The 17336-nt window shown below is 33.5% G+C and overlaps 1 protein-coding gene and 1 non-coding gene across 2 annotated transcripts; one reads left to right on the plus strand and one right to left on the minus strand.

Annotated features, from left to right (window-relative positions):
• Window positions 1-14: 14 nt before the first annotated feature.
• LOC103495133 (uncharacterized) lies at window positions 15-4552 on the minus strand. The gene is made up of 4 exons (XM_051090654.1): window positions 4342-4552; window positions 1717-2807; window positions 1117-1391; window positions 15-986 (listed from the first exon to the last, which is right to left on the minus strand). The coding sequence occupies exons 2-4, from the start codon at window positions 2739-2741 to the stop codon at window positions 223-225; spliced, it is 2064 nt and encodes a 687-aa protein (XP_050946611.1). The 5' UTR covers window positions 2742-2807; window positions 4342-4552; the 3' UTR covers window positions 15-222.
• Window positions 4553-16711: 12159 nt separating this feature from the next.
• On the plus strand, window positions 16712-16874 carry LOC127151528 (small nucleolar RNA U3). The gene has a single exon (XR_007824577.1). It is a non-coding gene; the product is annotated as a small nucleolar RNA U3 (small nucleolar RNA).
• The last annotated feature ends 462 nt before the right edge of the window (window positions 16875-17336 follow it).

Below are 17336 nucleotides of genomic sequence, written 5' to 3' on the forward strand. Positions count from 1 at the left end.
AAAAAAAAAAAAAATTGAGTCTCAATTCTTAACGTCTGTCTTTCTCGAGAATGATCATTTAGATCAGAACTAAATACACAGTTCAGCCGGTTGGGTCCGATGCTAATGACCTAATAATGATGAACAAATCTAGCAAAACTTTGAAGTAAACAGAAAAGGGTAGGTATGTTACATCTTCCAAACTATGAGGTCACTCCTAGTAATATATAGAACTGTTTCTTTTCACTTTGTTGTGGCCCTTGCGCTCATAGAGGAGTGGTAATTGGTACTTCTTTGTTTTCTATAAGAAGTATAAACATCATCATACTGACTATCCTCGTTTGGATTGGTTGTTGCTCCAAGTCCTAATCTTCCCGAGCCTTTTCGATCTACACTTCCATCAGCATAAGCACCCGTATCTGGGTCAACCTGAAGGTTGGGAGGAGGAGGAATGCAAGCTCCACCCTTACGTACAGGTGGCTCTCTCTCATACTCAAAATCTTCGTCTTTGCCATCAGAACTCATAGGTCCTTCTGAGGGATTAACCTCACCAATCTCTTTAAAGAACTTAGACACTCTCTCAAGAACTTCAGAGGGAGATATAGTGGATGGAGGAATTACAGTTGGAATATCCAAAGGGCTCATGGGAGAATATGGGACTCCACTTCCAATCTGCATTTTTCTCACCATTCCAGGAATAAGACCAGGAGGGAATAAAGGATATGGTGGCAATTTTTCACCCACAGCAGCAGGCTGTGGTGGCATTAATTGGGCGTTGGGCTGTTGGTTTGGTGGTTGAACAGAAGTTGGCAAAGGAATGGAACTTACAAAAGCAGCAGTGGGTATTGTACTAGGTAGAAATTGCTGTGGCGTCACAGATCTTGGCAGCGCCTGGCCTGAGGAAACAACCTTATCTGGGTGCTCTTGATCGGGAAAACTAGGAATGGCCCCTTGCCTATCAGGTTGCCACTGGTGCATGGCGTGGTTGTTTGTATGCTGTGTCAATCCTGCATGGCACCAAGAAAAAGTTTAACATAAGTTTTACCCATTTGACCTGAAAATATCATTTTCTCACAAAAGCACTCTGCAAATGAGAACATAAGTGAATGCATACATAAACGAAAGCCGAAAACCTACCAGCAGCTGAATCTACTGTAGCAGATAGCTCTTTTGGATGCCCTGGCAAAGCTTTAGTGGGAATCCCATTAATCATTTCACCCTCAAGTGCATTAATCGTATCCTGATCATAAATCTCCTTAGAGGCCCAGAACTGTACCAACTTCTGTAATTTCAACTGGCTTTCCTCCTTCATTTGAGGGTTGTGATATACTCTTGCAAGCATGGAACCTAAAACTGGTTCGAATGCTAGAGCTTCGTTGTCAAGGTCCTTTGAGTTGATTCTTCGCATCATGCTGCAAATTTTGGAAGAAAAATTAATGAGGAAAAACTAATTCACCTCGAATTATTATATTGCTTTATTGCTATCAAATTAGTTGGTTAAAACAAATGATAGTTTAGAGCTTCTAAAAAAACTCATAATCTGATTTGATTCTATTTAAGAAGCCAGACAGGAGAGAACATCCCTCACTTCAGGAGCAGTTAGTTTAGCCAAGTTCAAGAAAATAAATCTGTAAACAGGATTCAACAACATCACGAACTTCAGCAAGCTAAATGCACCAAACCAAGAAATTATAAAATTCAAATAACAATAACAGAAGCAATCATGTGGTTGTGTACCTCTCAAAAAGAATGTCATTGACAAGGTAGATAATATGAAGTTGCTTCTCAGAATCATCTATGTTAAATATCATATCTCTAAGTGCTTCAGCCATGGCTGGTGCAAAAGGAGACCGCTGCATGAACCAAGTTTTAGCACCTTTAATGGATTCTTTTGCACCAGTAAGGTTGCTGAGCACATTGTTGAGCTCCAAAGCAACATCAGAAGGAAGAGGTCCAGAAAGCCCTTTAAAAGATTTTGAAGATTGATCATAATCTGACCGACCCGGGATACCGAAAGCCTGTTGATGGTGTTGCTGCTGCTCATAGAAAGAAGCAAAAGGAGTTTGATGCATTTGAGGTCCCCCAATTATTGATGCAGAAGCATTCAATGGAGGAGCATTAAGGGGAGATGGACTTGTCATAGGATTTGGATGAGGGTGCAACATGGCCACAGATGAAGATGGAAAGGGAGAATTGAAGGGTCCTCCAAGATGAGGGCGAGTCATTAACCAAAGCTTATAACGGTAGTAACTCTGCCCCTCCCCACCAAAGAGAAAGCCATATGCTGGATTGTCCTGTTGTTTTTCTCGTATCATGGATTCAAATTCAGGGCCATTCTTTATGATATACTCCACAAGTTTGTCTATCCGTTTTTGGAGCTCGGGGTCTGAAGGAGGTGAGACTTGTGGTGGAGGAGCAGAATCATAGGGCCCATGGAAAGGTGAAGGACCCATGGGAGGGGGTAAATGAGGTGCAAAAGCTGGTGGTGGCTGCTGCTGCTGTTGAAAATGAAGAAGGTGAGGGTGGGGTGGATGATGTGGGTGAAGTTGTGGTTGCTGCTGCATAGGGTGGTGATAAGGGAACTGTTGCATAGCAGGATGTGGCGGCAGGAAAGGGGGACCTGGAACAGATGGAGGAAATTGTTGATGTTGGCCATGAAATCCAAACGGCTGCTGTTGTTGCATATTAGTTGCTTGTCTTTGCTGTTGTGCATATGCAGCCATAGCAGAAGCAGCTGCATAGTCTTGAGACTGTCGATCCATTAGATATCGAGAATTCCGTATCAGTAATCAGCTGGATAACAATCTCAATCTTGACAAATCTTCAATCTACAGGAACAAATTTGGCAAATAAACAAATCATTAATCATAACAAACAATCAAAAACTAAAATTCCGTCCCAGCCCCCATTTTGTATCACCTTGGATTATGTGTTAAATTAGGACAAGTGGGAGAACTATTAGGTATGTATTTGATATATGCCCTAGTTTATTGTATTCATTGTTCTCACTTAAACTCGACATTTATATCATATATAAGAATGTTCAAACAGGAATAGCGGATAAATCCACTATTGTTCTACTTCAACACAACAAAAATACAGAAACCCAATTATAAAAGGCCTGAAATGAAGCCCTGATAATGACACAAGCATCCAGCTCAATAAATTAAAATATGTTATCAATAAACCTGAGATAAAGTACACCACACACTATCAAAATAAAAGCAAAATATTAATAATAATAATAATAATAGTAATAATAATAAATCACATCTCAATCCTATTAGCTATACAAGTAAGTCAAAATTTAAAAATTACCAATGAATAAACATCTAAATCGATTGTAAGAATTAAAACATTACACTGTCTATAATTGATGTTGCACCAAAACAGCCTTGATGTGAAAACTTCAAAAATAGTCAGTAAACAACAAGTAAAACAAAAGAAAAACTACAAGCAACGTTCTTAATGATTACAGGCCCAGAGAGATTTACCCAGAAACTACAAACAAAAGGACAGTATTTCATCCAAATTACTCTTCCTCTTCTTCTTCTTCTCCTTTTTTAAACAAGAGACATCAAGAACTTCATTAAAAGAGACAAGGGCCGGGGAGAGAGAACCCCCTCCCAGCAACTTAGCAAGTGGATTTAGAAAACACAGCTAGTGGATTTAGATTGTAGGAGTAACAGTTAAGAAACCCATTCGATTATTATAGGAATTTTCAACATATTCACTAAAAAAAATGGACGGTGACGGGCAAGCACTTCGTTCCTGTCAAACTTTCTAAAATGCAAAATTAAACACGATGTGCCAATGAATCGTGATTTGTAAAACAACCCACCACTGTTATGGAGATTCCAACTATCGATTACCAACAAAATCCAAAGCAGTGCCCGTTACTACAATCAAGGGCAGAGCCACTTTGAAAAAAAAAAAACCCACTGAAAAGGGAAAATGATAATTGTTATTCACTAAATCATTGTTTTCGCTACAGAAATTGCAAAATCATCCAGCTACCAATGCAAGTAGATGGTAAAGACGACAATAATTACAAATAACAACCAGAGTTAAGTCAGCAGTTCATCCGTATTCCCAGAAAAAGCCAAACGAGATTAAGACATGGACGTATCTCAATATAAGATGATAGGTTAGAACAAAGAAGAAATAGAAATTATCAAACGAAGTCACACTGCTCTACAGCACTTAAACTAAGAACCGGCGTGAATGAAAATGAAATGCAAAATTTCAATAGGTGATTGTGTAAATTAATGCGCAGATACGGATTACCGTATAGAATGAAGAAGGAAATAAGAACGAGTAAACATAAAAAAGCAGAAAACGCAAGAGTATTAAGTTTCTTGCCTTAAAAAAAGAACTGGAAACCCTAGGTTTAAGGTCCTGATGAATATGAGCTCCAAAAACTTGTCTTCCACCTCCGAATTTTTCTGTCCTCTGGTTGATGAATGAGGATTTTCTCTCTCTAGAACTTGAGCTTTTCTTTCTTTCTCTTTTCCGTTTTCACAAAGCCCTCGTCATGTCGTCTGTGAAGCGAAACACATCGAATGAGTGAAAGAAATGACGAAAATAGCTTTTATTCTTTTTTAATTGCCTTCGCCACCTAAACTATAGACTTAATTACAATTACACCCCTCAACTTTTAATTTGATCAATTATGATTTTTTTTTTTTTTTTTTTTTTTATAAACTTATCGATTTCTTAAAACTTTATTGGATTGATATTTTTACCCTCTTTGTTAAAATCACTAACTCAATGTTCAGTTTATTTTCTCTCTCTAATCTGGCTTATGCAATGCATCAATCACCAACATTCATTTTCAACTAATATTTACCATTTTGCATTGAATGATCTTGAATGATCTTGAATGGTATCAACAATGGAACCAGGAAAGTTGCACTCATACATTAAATTTCATTCTTATTCCTTACTCTTCACGTTCTTCTCCAACCGTTCTCTATTAGAGTTTGAGGTGAAACTTCGTCCTGTCCTTCCTACTTGCTCATATATGTCTTCAGAACCAAATGATCAAATTGTAAGTAATCTTTTTTTTTTCCTTTTAAAATTATTCGTTGTCTAATGAAGGCTTCACGATCGTACATATATTAATAAACGATCGTGGAACTTGTGCTAAACGATCGTGCAGAAGTATTAAAATATCAGTTAATTCCATATACACAATCATTTAGTAAATGTTGCACGATTGTTTAGATAAGGTAAACGAGCACGCGGATTTCATTGAACGCTCGTGCACATTTAATCGTGTAGTATACTAAAACTCTTTGCAGTCTCTCAGTGAAGGATGAAAATCAATGGCCACGCATGACATTATTGTACAATTGGTGGAGAATGGGACCAAACCTTAAATAATTATGTAGGGCCAGACTAAAGGATTGAAGGTGAAGAATATTTTTACATATTTCGAACTAGTGAGTATTCTGTACCAAAGACTAAACATTGGTATAGATATGTTTGATATGCATATCAAGTGCTGTTATGATCTAAATGTGCCAGCTCCTCCAACTCATATAATTGATGATGAAGACTTCAGTTTTTTAGAAGGTAGTAAAGCATCTAGAATGCCCTTGTACATATCAATGGTACTTAAAGAAGTCATTAAGGTTGACACAAATTATACGTATCAGCAGTGCGATGGCATAATTCCAACCATTCCATCAAAATGATATTTCCTTCTTATTTCCATATATGATAACAATGCGTCGTGTGATTTGAATGGCAATAAGAATGAATTTTGGAGGGGTTACAATGTAGAAGAACCTTTCATGGATAACATTCATGGTCCGAATCCATCTATTCTCACATCTCTAGTGTCGATCCAGAATGCCGACGACGTCATTAGTGGATATACCACAACTGTGTTTCATTCACATTCAACTTACATTTGACATTAAATAAAAATTCACTGGAAAGCAAGTACATAACCCTTAATATTGTATTATTGGACTACTTTGGGATTATCTGCCCTTTTCAATTTGTATGCATCCTTCTTTCCCCGTAGAACCCATTTCATACTATGTAGTAAACGATTGAAGAAAACAGACGACCAATCGTAATTCCATCTCTTGGACATCAATAATTCCTAATGTTTCCACATCAAGCAGTGTTTTCTTGTTCTTTTCCACCATCACAACCTCAATGAACGATGCCAAAACGTCTTTGTCGGTTGTAAAACTGAATTGTTTAAAGGCTTCCTCAATCTTCAAACATGTTTTCTCTTTTTCATTCGGGACCCTTGGTCCAAGTATTAGCTCCCGTAACCTCTCACAACATGTGTCTTTTTCAACCATTGCACTAGTTGACCGCAATCCAATTACCAAGTTAAATTCCTTCAGTGTGAATGTAACTCTCTTCTCCAAAATACTAGAACTTATAATGTTTGACTTCTCATCACTTACAACCCTCAATAAAAAGTGGTGGAACAACTACCATTGACAACCATGTCAAATAGTATTATTGAACATTTCCATTTGTTTGGCAGTTAATTTATCATTTATCACTGTATGGATCTTGTGGACTTGTCAAGAAACGTTTGTAGGGAAATATTTGTCCTCAGATATAATCATTCTAACAAGCTGATCACAAAAAAAAAAAAAAAAAAAAATACAAACTTCAGTTATTTACTCAAATGATTGTGTAAAAATGCTAAATAATTGTGTAGAAATGTTAAACAATCGGGTAGAACAGATAAACGATCATTTAGTAAAGCTAAACAATATTCTTTTAACCTATACTAAACAATCTCCTAAGTATTGGTAAGTGATCGTTCAGTAAGTGACGATAGTTTAGTACAAATTGGGAGATAGTTTATTGTGGGTTAAGAGATTGTTTAATACAGGTTAAGAGATCGTGAATAACTGAGTCTACCGCTAACCATGAGGATATTTCTTTCATATGAATAGCTAAAGTACATGAAATCGAGGGAGGATGAAAATACCTTCGAAGATTCTTCTTGATAACGTAGTTGAAAAAAGGGTAATTCAATGGGACTATGAACAGTGAAGAAGAACAATGAGCATTAAGAGAAACATAGGCGAAAAGATCAAAAAGCTAATGAGATAAGAAACGATTGGGATTCAACCTTATTTTAAATCATAGGGGTAAAAAGGATATTTCATATATTATTTAGTCATTCAACATGTTTTAATAAACGAAGGTTCTACACGATCGGTGAATTATTTATTAATGATCGCACACTTGAGACTAAGTGATTGCTAAAAAATTATTCGTCGATCAGACAATAAATATTAGTCGATCATTTAGCATTGACTAAACGATCATGATGTATTAAGTGGTTGATAACAAATTGCTTAATAACCTATGGTAGAATGTAAAATTTTGGTGCATCTAAGAAGTTGGTCGGAGAGAGAAAGAAAACATAATGTTTGGGTAAATTTGAAAAGGGTAAAAATAGCCATTCACATGGCAAAAAGGTCTTTGCAAATATGGGTCCATGATAGATTTTTTTTTAGTTTTTAGGTTATTTTATTAATTTTTTCTCAATTATGCCTGTTCACACGAGATTTTCGGAGAAATGTAATTCGTGAAATTAAACTTTATATATTTATTTATAATGTAGTGGATACAATCTGTAATAGTTACTCATTTGATGCTTTCTTTCGAATGCAAATTAAACTTCTTAGAACTTCTTGTTTCTCGATCTTCAGGAAGTTGTGGTCACAAGTCAATTTGAGTTTCAATTTTCTAGAATTAGAGAAAAGTTTAAATTTTCAAATTTTCACCGCTTTAATTCTTTCTTCAACAAAAGATCCCAAAATGAATGAGAATGTTTCTATTTATAAAATTTTTTCATGGACTTTAAGTGGGCTTAGGTTCATTTGTTTTTTGGGCTTGAGCTCATTTGCTCGTTGGATTTGAGCTTGGGTCCATATGCTAGTTGAGCTTATGCTTAAGTCCATGTGCTTGTTGGACTTGAGCTTGAGCTTATTATCTTCTTCGGCTCAATTCTTTTATCTGGGTCTAAGAAAACTTAATTAACAACCCCAATCAAATTATAATTATCGTAATTTTTGTGTGAAGATGAGGTGAGATTTAATTGAAACTTTGTTAATGATTACAATAAACCCTTGCTAAATTAACTTTTATTTCTTTGATTCTAATTAGACATTTTAAAATTAACAAATGAAATCAAAGATTATCTCTCATCTTAAATTTCATTTTTTCTCTTCTTTCTTCTCCCTCCATCCCCATCTTCATCTTGCTCTCCCCTTTGTGAAAAACAATTAAACTAAACAATTTAAACTTTTTACAAATATCAATTCAGGGAGAAGTGAGAGATATAATTAAGGTGCGTACGAATCAAGTATTGTCATAAAATTCCATAGCATTGACCTTGATTTTCTCTATAGTATAATATATTTCCTCTCGACTCCACTTCTTGTCTATTCCTTCTTTATTTTTTTCTCCCGTTTTCTTAGTCCTTATTTTTAAATTGTTAGTTTTTATTTTTATTTTCACTTTGTTAATTTTAAATTGTTGAATTATAATCAGACAAATAAAGCTTGTTAGAAAGGTGTTAATTGCAACCACTAACAAATTATAAGGGCATAATTAATCAAATTGAAAGTTTAAGGATGTAATTATATGTTTATGCAATTTTCTCTTCTTTTCAAGCAATGAGACGACACGTGCTACACACGTGACATGTAGTTTTGGTTCATGTTAGATTGAATTTTAATGAACTGAACTGGTTTGAACTGGCCCGAACAAATTCAAGAAGTCATAGCTATTTGTACGCTCTTTTTAATAATTAATATTTTTGGAGCAAATAATTGAAGCATAAACGAATGATCAATTCGAAAAGAGTTATATTAATATTGCTGTTTGAAGAAGTATTTAGCGAAATATTGTTGTTTTAAAACTATTTAAATTGATATTGTTGATTTAATTTTTTTAACATTACTACAATTGGGATTTTTGATATTAATATTGCTCCTTGAAAAAGTATCCATCAATTTTTTTACTTGTGGAGGAGTATTTTCCTCTTTTGTTTTTATTTTAAATCTAGAAATACTAGTTTTTTTTTAACTAATATTAAATTTTTTATTCAATTTATTAAATTTTTTTTGTTTTTAAATAATGTTATAATTTCTTTATATTACTTTGTACTTTTTTTCAATTTTTTTTAATTTTATTTCTTCACTCTAATTCGTTTATATTAATATGAAAATTTTAAGAGAGTTTTTCAAGAATAATAAAGAAATACAAACTATTTATATTCTATGGTAAAAAATCCAACAAATGACAAAAATTCATTACACTTGATTTTACCATAAACTGTAAATAGTTTATACATTTTGTCATTTTTTACGATTTCCCATTTTGAAATCGATTTTTAGTTTATAATTATTTACTTAGGTGAAATTTTAATATTGTAGTTGATTCGGTTAATAATTAACGTAATTCATTTAGTTATATTAAATTAATTTCTTACGAAAATTTACGGTTTTATTTTTTAGTAATTGTTTATACTCGAAAAATAATTAAATGAAAGATAGAATATTTATATTATTACAATAATTTTAGGAGCATTTTCAAAAATAACAAAATATTAAAATTATTTACAAATATAACAAAATCCATTAAATTTTGTATGGTCTATTTAGGTTTTTTTATTATATTTTTAAATAGTTTCAATATTTTGCTATTCATAACAATTTTTCATAATTTTATTAATTTTCATTAATTTAAAAAGAAAAAAATTAACATGTCCCACAAATCGAATGTCATCGATTACGAGTCGATCTCTATTAAGTTATTAAAACTGCAACTCAGCCGTTGTCAATTTGAGTCGGTTGTCATCATTGACTTTGTTGTCGCCTTTTTACATCAAAGATAGTCCAGTAATGAATACTCGACCATCTTAATTTTTTTAATTTAAGGTTTGAGTATATTTTTTTAATCCAAATTCGTATATATAATTTTAATTTAATATGCAAATTTTTCTCTTGCACGAAAAAAACCTATCATCATTCATGGTTTATTTATGGAAAAATTAGTTCAATTTTATTGTTATTGTAACCTATTATAGAAATAGCATTTGAAACTTATTAAAAAAATGTGCTATAATATCCAAAAAAAAATTACTTAATTATATTGAATAATTTATTATTAGATAATTATGGATGTTACATTAATTGGAATTGGAAGTCACATTTATTTGGTGCGATGTTTTGAATTAATTAAATATATATACATGAGTATATATATTTAATTAAAGATTTTGGAATTTGACGGAGAATGTTATAAATTATGACATGAGAGTCTGGTATCATAAGCTATTCGAATATTAGAACTTTTGAGGACGAAAGTTTCTTAGAGAGGAAAGAATGAAATGCCCAAAATTAAGGTAATTTTAAATTTAATTATCTTAATTTTATTTAATTATGTTTGAGTTTATTGAGTGTTATTTTGAGTTATTTGAATGAGAATTATTCATTTTGTTCAATTTGGAATTAATTAAGTATTTGTTTGGGGTGAATATTTAATTAATTAATAGATTTGTGTGTCGGTAAAAGTATGGTTAATTATATATATATATATATAATTACTATGGAAGATAATTAATTATTTGGAGAAAAATAGATATTGATTAAGGAGAGAAGAAGTAAGATTTATTTAAAAGAAAAATTGATTATTATATATTAAAATATAGTTATTGGGAAAAAATGTAAAAGAAAAAATATAGTTTTTATTAATTATTTTAAATTAGTTGGATGCTATCGTGAAGATTGGAGCTAAAATTGAATTAATGAGTTAAGATAATTCATGTTGAAATTTATGAAATATAAAATATGAAATTTAAGATAATTCAAGTTGAGGTATTATCTCAACCTGATTATCTTATTTTATTAAGATTTTAAAGTTCGGGTTGTTATTTTGATTGGAGTTTGGTGAGAAAAAAAAAAAAAGAAAAATTTTGTTATAAGGAAAAAGAAAAGGAAAATAATAATATAGTATAGGGGTCTTTTAAAAAATATAACAAAGTGACAACATATTTACACTGTATAGAACAATTTCGAAAATAGAAAAATCCAAAGGCCCACGATGAAAAATACAAAAAAAAAAATGTTTCGTTAACCATGCCGTCAACAACGCGTGTAATATATTTGGTACACAATAGCCAAATCTAGATGATTTTTTTTCAAGATTCTCTATACACGATCATTTAATGTGATTACACGATCTTTTAGATTTGACTGTTGTTTGATACAAGATCGTTTAAATTTGATCATTTAGATTTGGATAGCCAAATCTAAATGATTTTTTTTTCAAGATTCATTGGTACACGATTGTTTAGATTTGGCCAAATGATTTTTTTTCAAGATTCTTTCGATACACGATCTTTTAGATTTGGCTACCCAAATCTAAATGACATTTTTTTCAAGATCTTTATATTTAGTATACGATTTTGAACAACTAAATAACACAACTAAATAACAGTTTGAAAAAAATAAAAAAAATAAATCTTTTATATTTGATACATGATCTTGAATCAAATAACAATTCGAAAAAAAGGAGAAGAGGAAGAGAAAAAAGGCGATGGAAAAAAATCGCAGAGGAAGAGGAGAAGAAAAACGATAAAAGGGAAGGGCAAACCTGGAATATTTTTAAAAAATGGCCAACTTCATGGGCTTTTCATTTTGTTACACGGGCCCTAAATATTTTAATAGTTTATAACATTTATGAAAATTTTCCTATAATATATTATTTATTATTATTAATATTAATATTATTTTAACTATTCTCGTGTTGCGTGTGCCCCATTTTCATCTTCTCCATTCTTCTTCTTTTTAACCCAATATCCACCGCGGCTAATTGTTTTTTTATTGTCCTCCACCGAAGCCAATTGACTAGCCCTTTACGTCCGACAAAGCCATTGTTCACTCCACCGTCGTCCAATAGTCTTCGTTTTCCTTCTATGTGTCAAGCTTCTAGATCTGTGGGTCATTTCCCCAGTCTTGCATCATCTGCTTTCTTCCTCATCGAGCCACGCAGCTAATTCGCATTGTTCCTCTCTATCTCAATTTGTGCTTGCTGGTTACCAGCTAGTCCGAGTCGCGCTTCTGCCTTGCCGTGAAATTGTGGATTTTGTGGTAAGGGTGAAATTGTAGTTTTTGTGGTTGTCTGTTCCGTAGCTATTTTAAGTTGTAATGTTTTGATTTATTGGGTTAACATTTATCCTTGAAAGTGCCATTGGGGAAGTAACGCTTGAGTTCTTGGAGTTCACAACAAGTTTGGTTTGGGGTTCAATTCTCTATTGCTTGGGTAAGTTGTGGAAGTCACATTTGGGTGAATTGATGGATTTATTTGCAAAAGTTATTGATTTTCTTCTTTTTATGTTTAGATTTGTTCATTTGGATTTTAGTTCAATCAAGGAGCTTAGCTAAATTTAAGATAAGGGATTTCTACTACTGTCCCCTAGTGAAGATGATTATACCATAAAAGATAAGATGATATAACTGTATATGCATAGCATTAAAATGCATTGAGTTGAAGGGTTTTGATTGAACTGTGTAGTGAAATGTCTGTGTGTGAACTTTTGTACTTGGTCTGTTTATTCATAGGTTTTGATGTATTGATAATTTGCTACATTTTCGATTGGATACGTACTAGCATGCTGATTTTTACTGGTTATGTATTGAATTGAAAAATTGTTGATAGTTTTGAGCATATCTTTATTTGACTGTTTTAGATTGTTTAGACCGGAATGAACTTATCTGGACTGAGGGGAAACTCTTAATTTTAGCTATGGGATAGTGTACCTTGCAGGCATGATGTCCTACAGGATCACCATATATTGTGTTCCTACGAGATAACTAGACTGATTATGTGCATCCTACGGGATCACTAGACTGATTAGGTAAATCCTACGGGATCACTAGATTGATTGACGTATATCCTACGAGATCACAAGACTCTTATGATGTAGGGTACCTCTTAGATGAAAGTTAATATTTTTTTACCCCTAACAGGACGAGTAGTGGGTCCCTTACTGGGTACACTTTTATACTGACCCTATTCATATTTAACTTTTTCAGGCAAAGGTAATATGAAAGGCAAACCGACGAGGGATAAGAAGAACTCGTGAATGCCATATGGGAAAATACTTCCGCTTATGTTTTACTGTTTGTAAGTTTTGATGATTGAAATGAGTTTTATGTTTAGAATAATTGTATGTTCTGTTATGACTTAAAACACAAATACTTTTGTACTTTTATTTATGTTTGAAATAGGGCTCGAATTAATTTTTTCTTTGATGTTCATTTTTGAACAAATTTTATAATTTTTTATGTCAAATGATTTGTTTTGGGTTGAGCTTTAAAGTGTATTTGGGTTAAAGTAATGACCTCGGCTTAGTATAAGGAATTGAATCGTTACAGTTGGTATCAACTGACTTATGATGTAAGTCTATGTTTTGTGTCCTTATGGCTAAAACCATCATTCATCACTTGTCAGGTATGTTTTCATGATTAATATGTATGGTTTTATGTATATGACCTTGCCTAAGTTAAACTAGAATGTATGAAGTGTAGGAGTTAATGGTGGATATTTAGGAAAATGCCACCAAGAGGAGGTGCACACAGGGGTGGTCGAAGAGGTCGAGATAGAGGACTAGGGCGTAACCAACTTACTGAGGGACATGCTGAATAGAATGTTCCTGTTGCACCTGTTACTCATGTAGATCTCTTGCTGCCCTATCAGCTCAATTAGAGCAGAGGTTTACAAATATTATTACTGCTGCTTTGGCTCAGAACCAAGCCGCACCAGATTAAAAACTAATTGCACAGCAGCAACATGGCGTACTAGATTAATTGTCAGCAGAGGCTGAACAGCTGAGGGATTTCAGAAAGTATGATCCTCAGACTTTTGATGAATCATGGAAGGATCCTACCAAGGCAGAATTGTGGTTGTCTTTTATGGAAACTATATTCAGTTATATGAAGTGCCCTGAGAATCAGAAAGTTCAGTATGTTGTATTCCTGCTCAGAGATAGAGATATTATTTGGTGGCGATCTGCAGAGTGAATGCTTAATGGTAATGTGAATTAAATCACTTGGTATCAGTTTAAGGAGAGCTTTTATACTAAGTTCTTCTATGCTAACCTTAGGGATGTCAAGCGTCAATAGTTCTTAGCTTTTAAGCAAGGACATATGCTGATAGATGAGCATGACCAAGAGTTCAATATGCTGTCTTGTTTCGCTCATGAGTTAGTTGATACTAAACTTGCTAGAGCAGAGAGGTTTGTCAAAGGTTTGAGGAACGATATTCGAGGTTTTGTACGAGCCTTCAAGCCAGCTACTCAGGCTTAAGCATTGTACCTGGCAGTAGACATGAGTACTCAGAAAGTTAATGTTCAGCCAAAGATATCAGACAAGGGAACATTATCTAAATAGAAGAGAAAAGCATAATAAAAGCCTACTGAAGTTCCACAAAGGAACTTGAGAACAGATGGAGCCTCTAGTCATTATCAACAGTACTCTACTAAGTAGGTGGAGCTACCAGAGAGAAGTTGCTATGTAACACTTGTGGTAAGCATCATCTAGGTTGTTTGTTTGGGACCAGAACTTGCTTCAAGTGTAAGCAAAAGGGACATACGGCTGACAGATGTCATATGAGACTTACTAGGGTTACGCATAACCAGGGGGCAGGTACATCACAACAAGGTCGAGTCTTACCACTAATAGACCTGAGGCCGAAAAAGCAGGTAGAGTGGTAACAGTTATGCTTCTAGTATTGAGGCATTATGTTTTGGTTCTATTTGACTCTAGGTCATCTCATTCATTTATATCTTCAATATTTGTAAAGTGATCATGTTTAGAAGTAGAGTCCTAGCTTATGTTTTATTGGTGTCTACTCCATCTGGAGATGTTATGTTTGTCGAAAGAACAGATAAAAGCATGTCATATTGAGATAGCAAGTCATGTGTTATATGTATCTCTATTATTTCTGATTATGGGTGATTTTGATGTGATTATAGGTATGGATTGGCTAGCTGCTAATCATGCTAGCATAGATTGTTCCCGTAAGGAGGTAATGTTTAATCCTCATGCAGAGACCAATTTTAAGTATAAAGGGGTAGGAAATGTGGTGTTGCCCAAAATGATCTCAGCTATGAAAGCCAGTAAGGTACTCAACCGGGGTACTTGGAGTATCTTGGCCAGTGTGCTGGATACTAGGGAAGCTGATGTTTCCATGACGTCAAAATATGTGGTGAGGGATTATCCGAATGTTTTTCTAGAGAAACTTCTAAGTTTACCTCATCGTACGAAGATTGATTTTGCGATTGAATTGGAGCCAGGTACTATTCTTATATCTAGAGCTCCATACAGAATAACCCTAGCATAAAGGCATCGAGAGTTGTTACTCACTTTTGACACGTCAGAAGTAAGAGCTCTCTTGATGCTTTCAAAGTGGCGTTGGTAATTTTGGCACTCCTGACGCCATCCTACGACGTCGAGAGACCGTGGACATCTACCTACGCCACATGTTGTTCGTTAGGAGAACTTCTCTCGACGTATTTTGCCCGACCCCAATTCTTAGGACGTTTGTGTGTTAGAAAAGGATTTTTCGACGCTTTTGCGTGCATCTCCTGATGCTGTTGTGTTTCTGGAGATCCCCTTTTCTTGTAGAGTGTGATGTTATATTTTTTTTATTAATTTAATCTATTTTAATTTTAATTTTTTAATTTATGTGATTATATATTTTTTTATTGGTTCAATTTAATTTAAATTTAATTTTTGTGATTTGTGTGATTGTATATTCCTTTAATTAGTTAAATCTATTTTTTTTTGTGAATTATGTGATTTTATATTTTTTATTGATTCAAATTTTATTATAGTGTTTTTTATAATAATTAATTATGTATATTTTTTTGTCCTTTTTTTATATAGAAAATGATGGACAAATATGTATTGTTTATGTTATTTACAAATGACTATATGATTGATGGTATCAATGAGGTTGATTATGACCAACCTCTATGTGAAAAATTTTAGTATAATGCAAAAAGTGGAATTATCACTTGGGTAGATATATATGAGTTCAAACCAGATAGCGATAATATATAGACATCATAATTTAACATCATCTGGATCAATAAGGTTTATGTCATTCCCTATTTTGAATGAACAAACAATGAACATTATATTTTCGATTGTACTGCCATTTTTGAATAGGTGCATTTGTGTGTGACTGTGAGTAGGGTAGATTTGGGCGTAAACTTAAATGTAGAACCATGACCGGTTGAAGAATACGTTGATGCTAACTCAAAATCAAATACACAACCAATGTGCTATGAAGAAGAAATGCTAGCTAATAATGAATATAGAGACTTTAGAATAGACACTGATGATGAATTCGAAGAGATGTACTTCAATGGTTGTGAATATGAATTTTTTCTTCAAATACATTTACTGATGGACATGAATGCAGTAAATAGCATTCAAAAATACGATCCAATTATAGTCCTAGTGGTTACCGACAATACGATATTGTATAGAGGGATGATTTGTGAAGACAAAGAAATGCTACAACATATGGTTAAGTGTATTGTTATTAAGAGTTACGAACCATATTAAGTAGTAGACTCAACACCGACAAAATGGGTCATTCGATGTAAGAAGTCGAAAGAATGTTGCAAAGGAGACAATTGTATCTATAGGTTGTGTTCCACAAAACGACCTTACTTGAACAGGATCTGTTCTATAGGTTGTACAATTGTATCCTTGAGTTCTAAGGAGACAAGATGTAAGAAGTCGAAATGTTGCAAAATGGAGACTTTGTGCAATAAAGAAAGATTCACATGGTTTATTTGAGATCACAAAGTTGTTTGACCAACATACATGCTTTTACTTGAAAATTAGTTAAAGTCATGTGCAGTTGGATTCTTCAATGATTGCACGAAAGTTTTATGAATCTGTCAAAAAAAAAAAAAAAAATCGTTGATAAGTATATCACAACTGCAATTCGACATCAATGCAAAGTTTGGCTACCATGTTCCTTACCATAAGGCTTGTGATGGTAAAAGAAAAGTAGTGATCGAAGTATTTAGCATGATTAGGATGAGCCATACAAACTATTACCTAAGTGGTTGTACACGGTGAAGCATACCAATTATGGAACGCTTGTTGAATGGAGAGTATAGTGCACACCTACCGAAGGGCACGACATACGTACTATCATGGTATTTTAGGCATTTGGTCATTGTATATAAGTCTTTAGTAGATGTAGACCAGTTATTCAAATCAACGACACTCATTTGTATGGCAAGTATTGGGGGAAGTTATTAATTGCTACATCTG

This window comes from Cucumis melo, chromosome 10 (genome assembly GCF_025177605.1).
Source record: "Cucumis melo cultivar AY chromosome 10, USDA_Cmelo_AY_1.0, whole genome shotgun sequence".
Lineage (NCBI taxonomy): Eukaryota > Viridiplantae > Streptophyta > Magnoliopsida > Cucurbitales > Cucurbitaceae > Cucumis > Cucumis melo.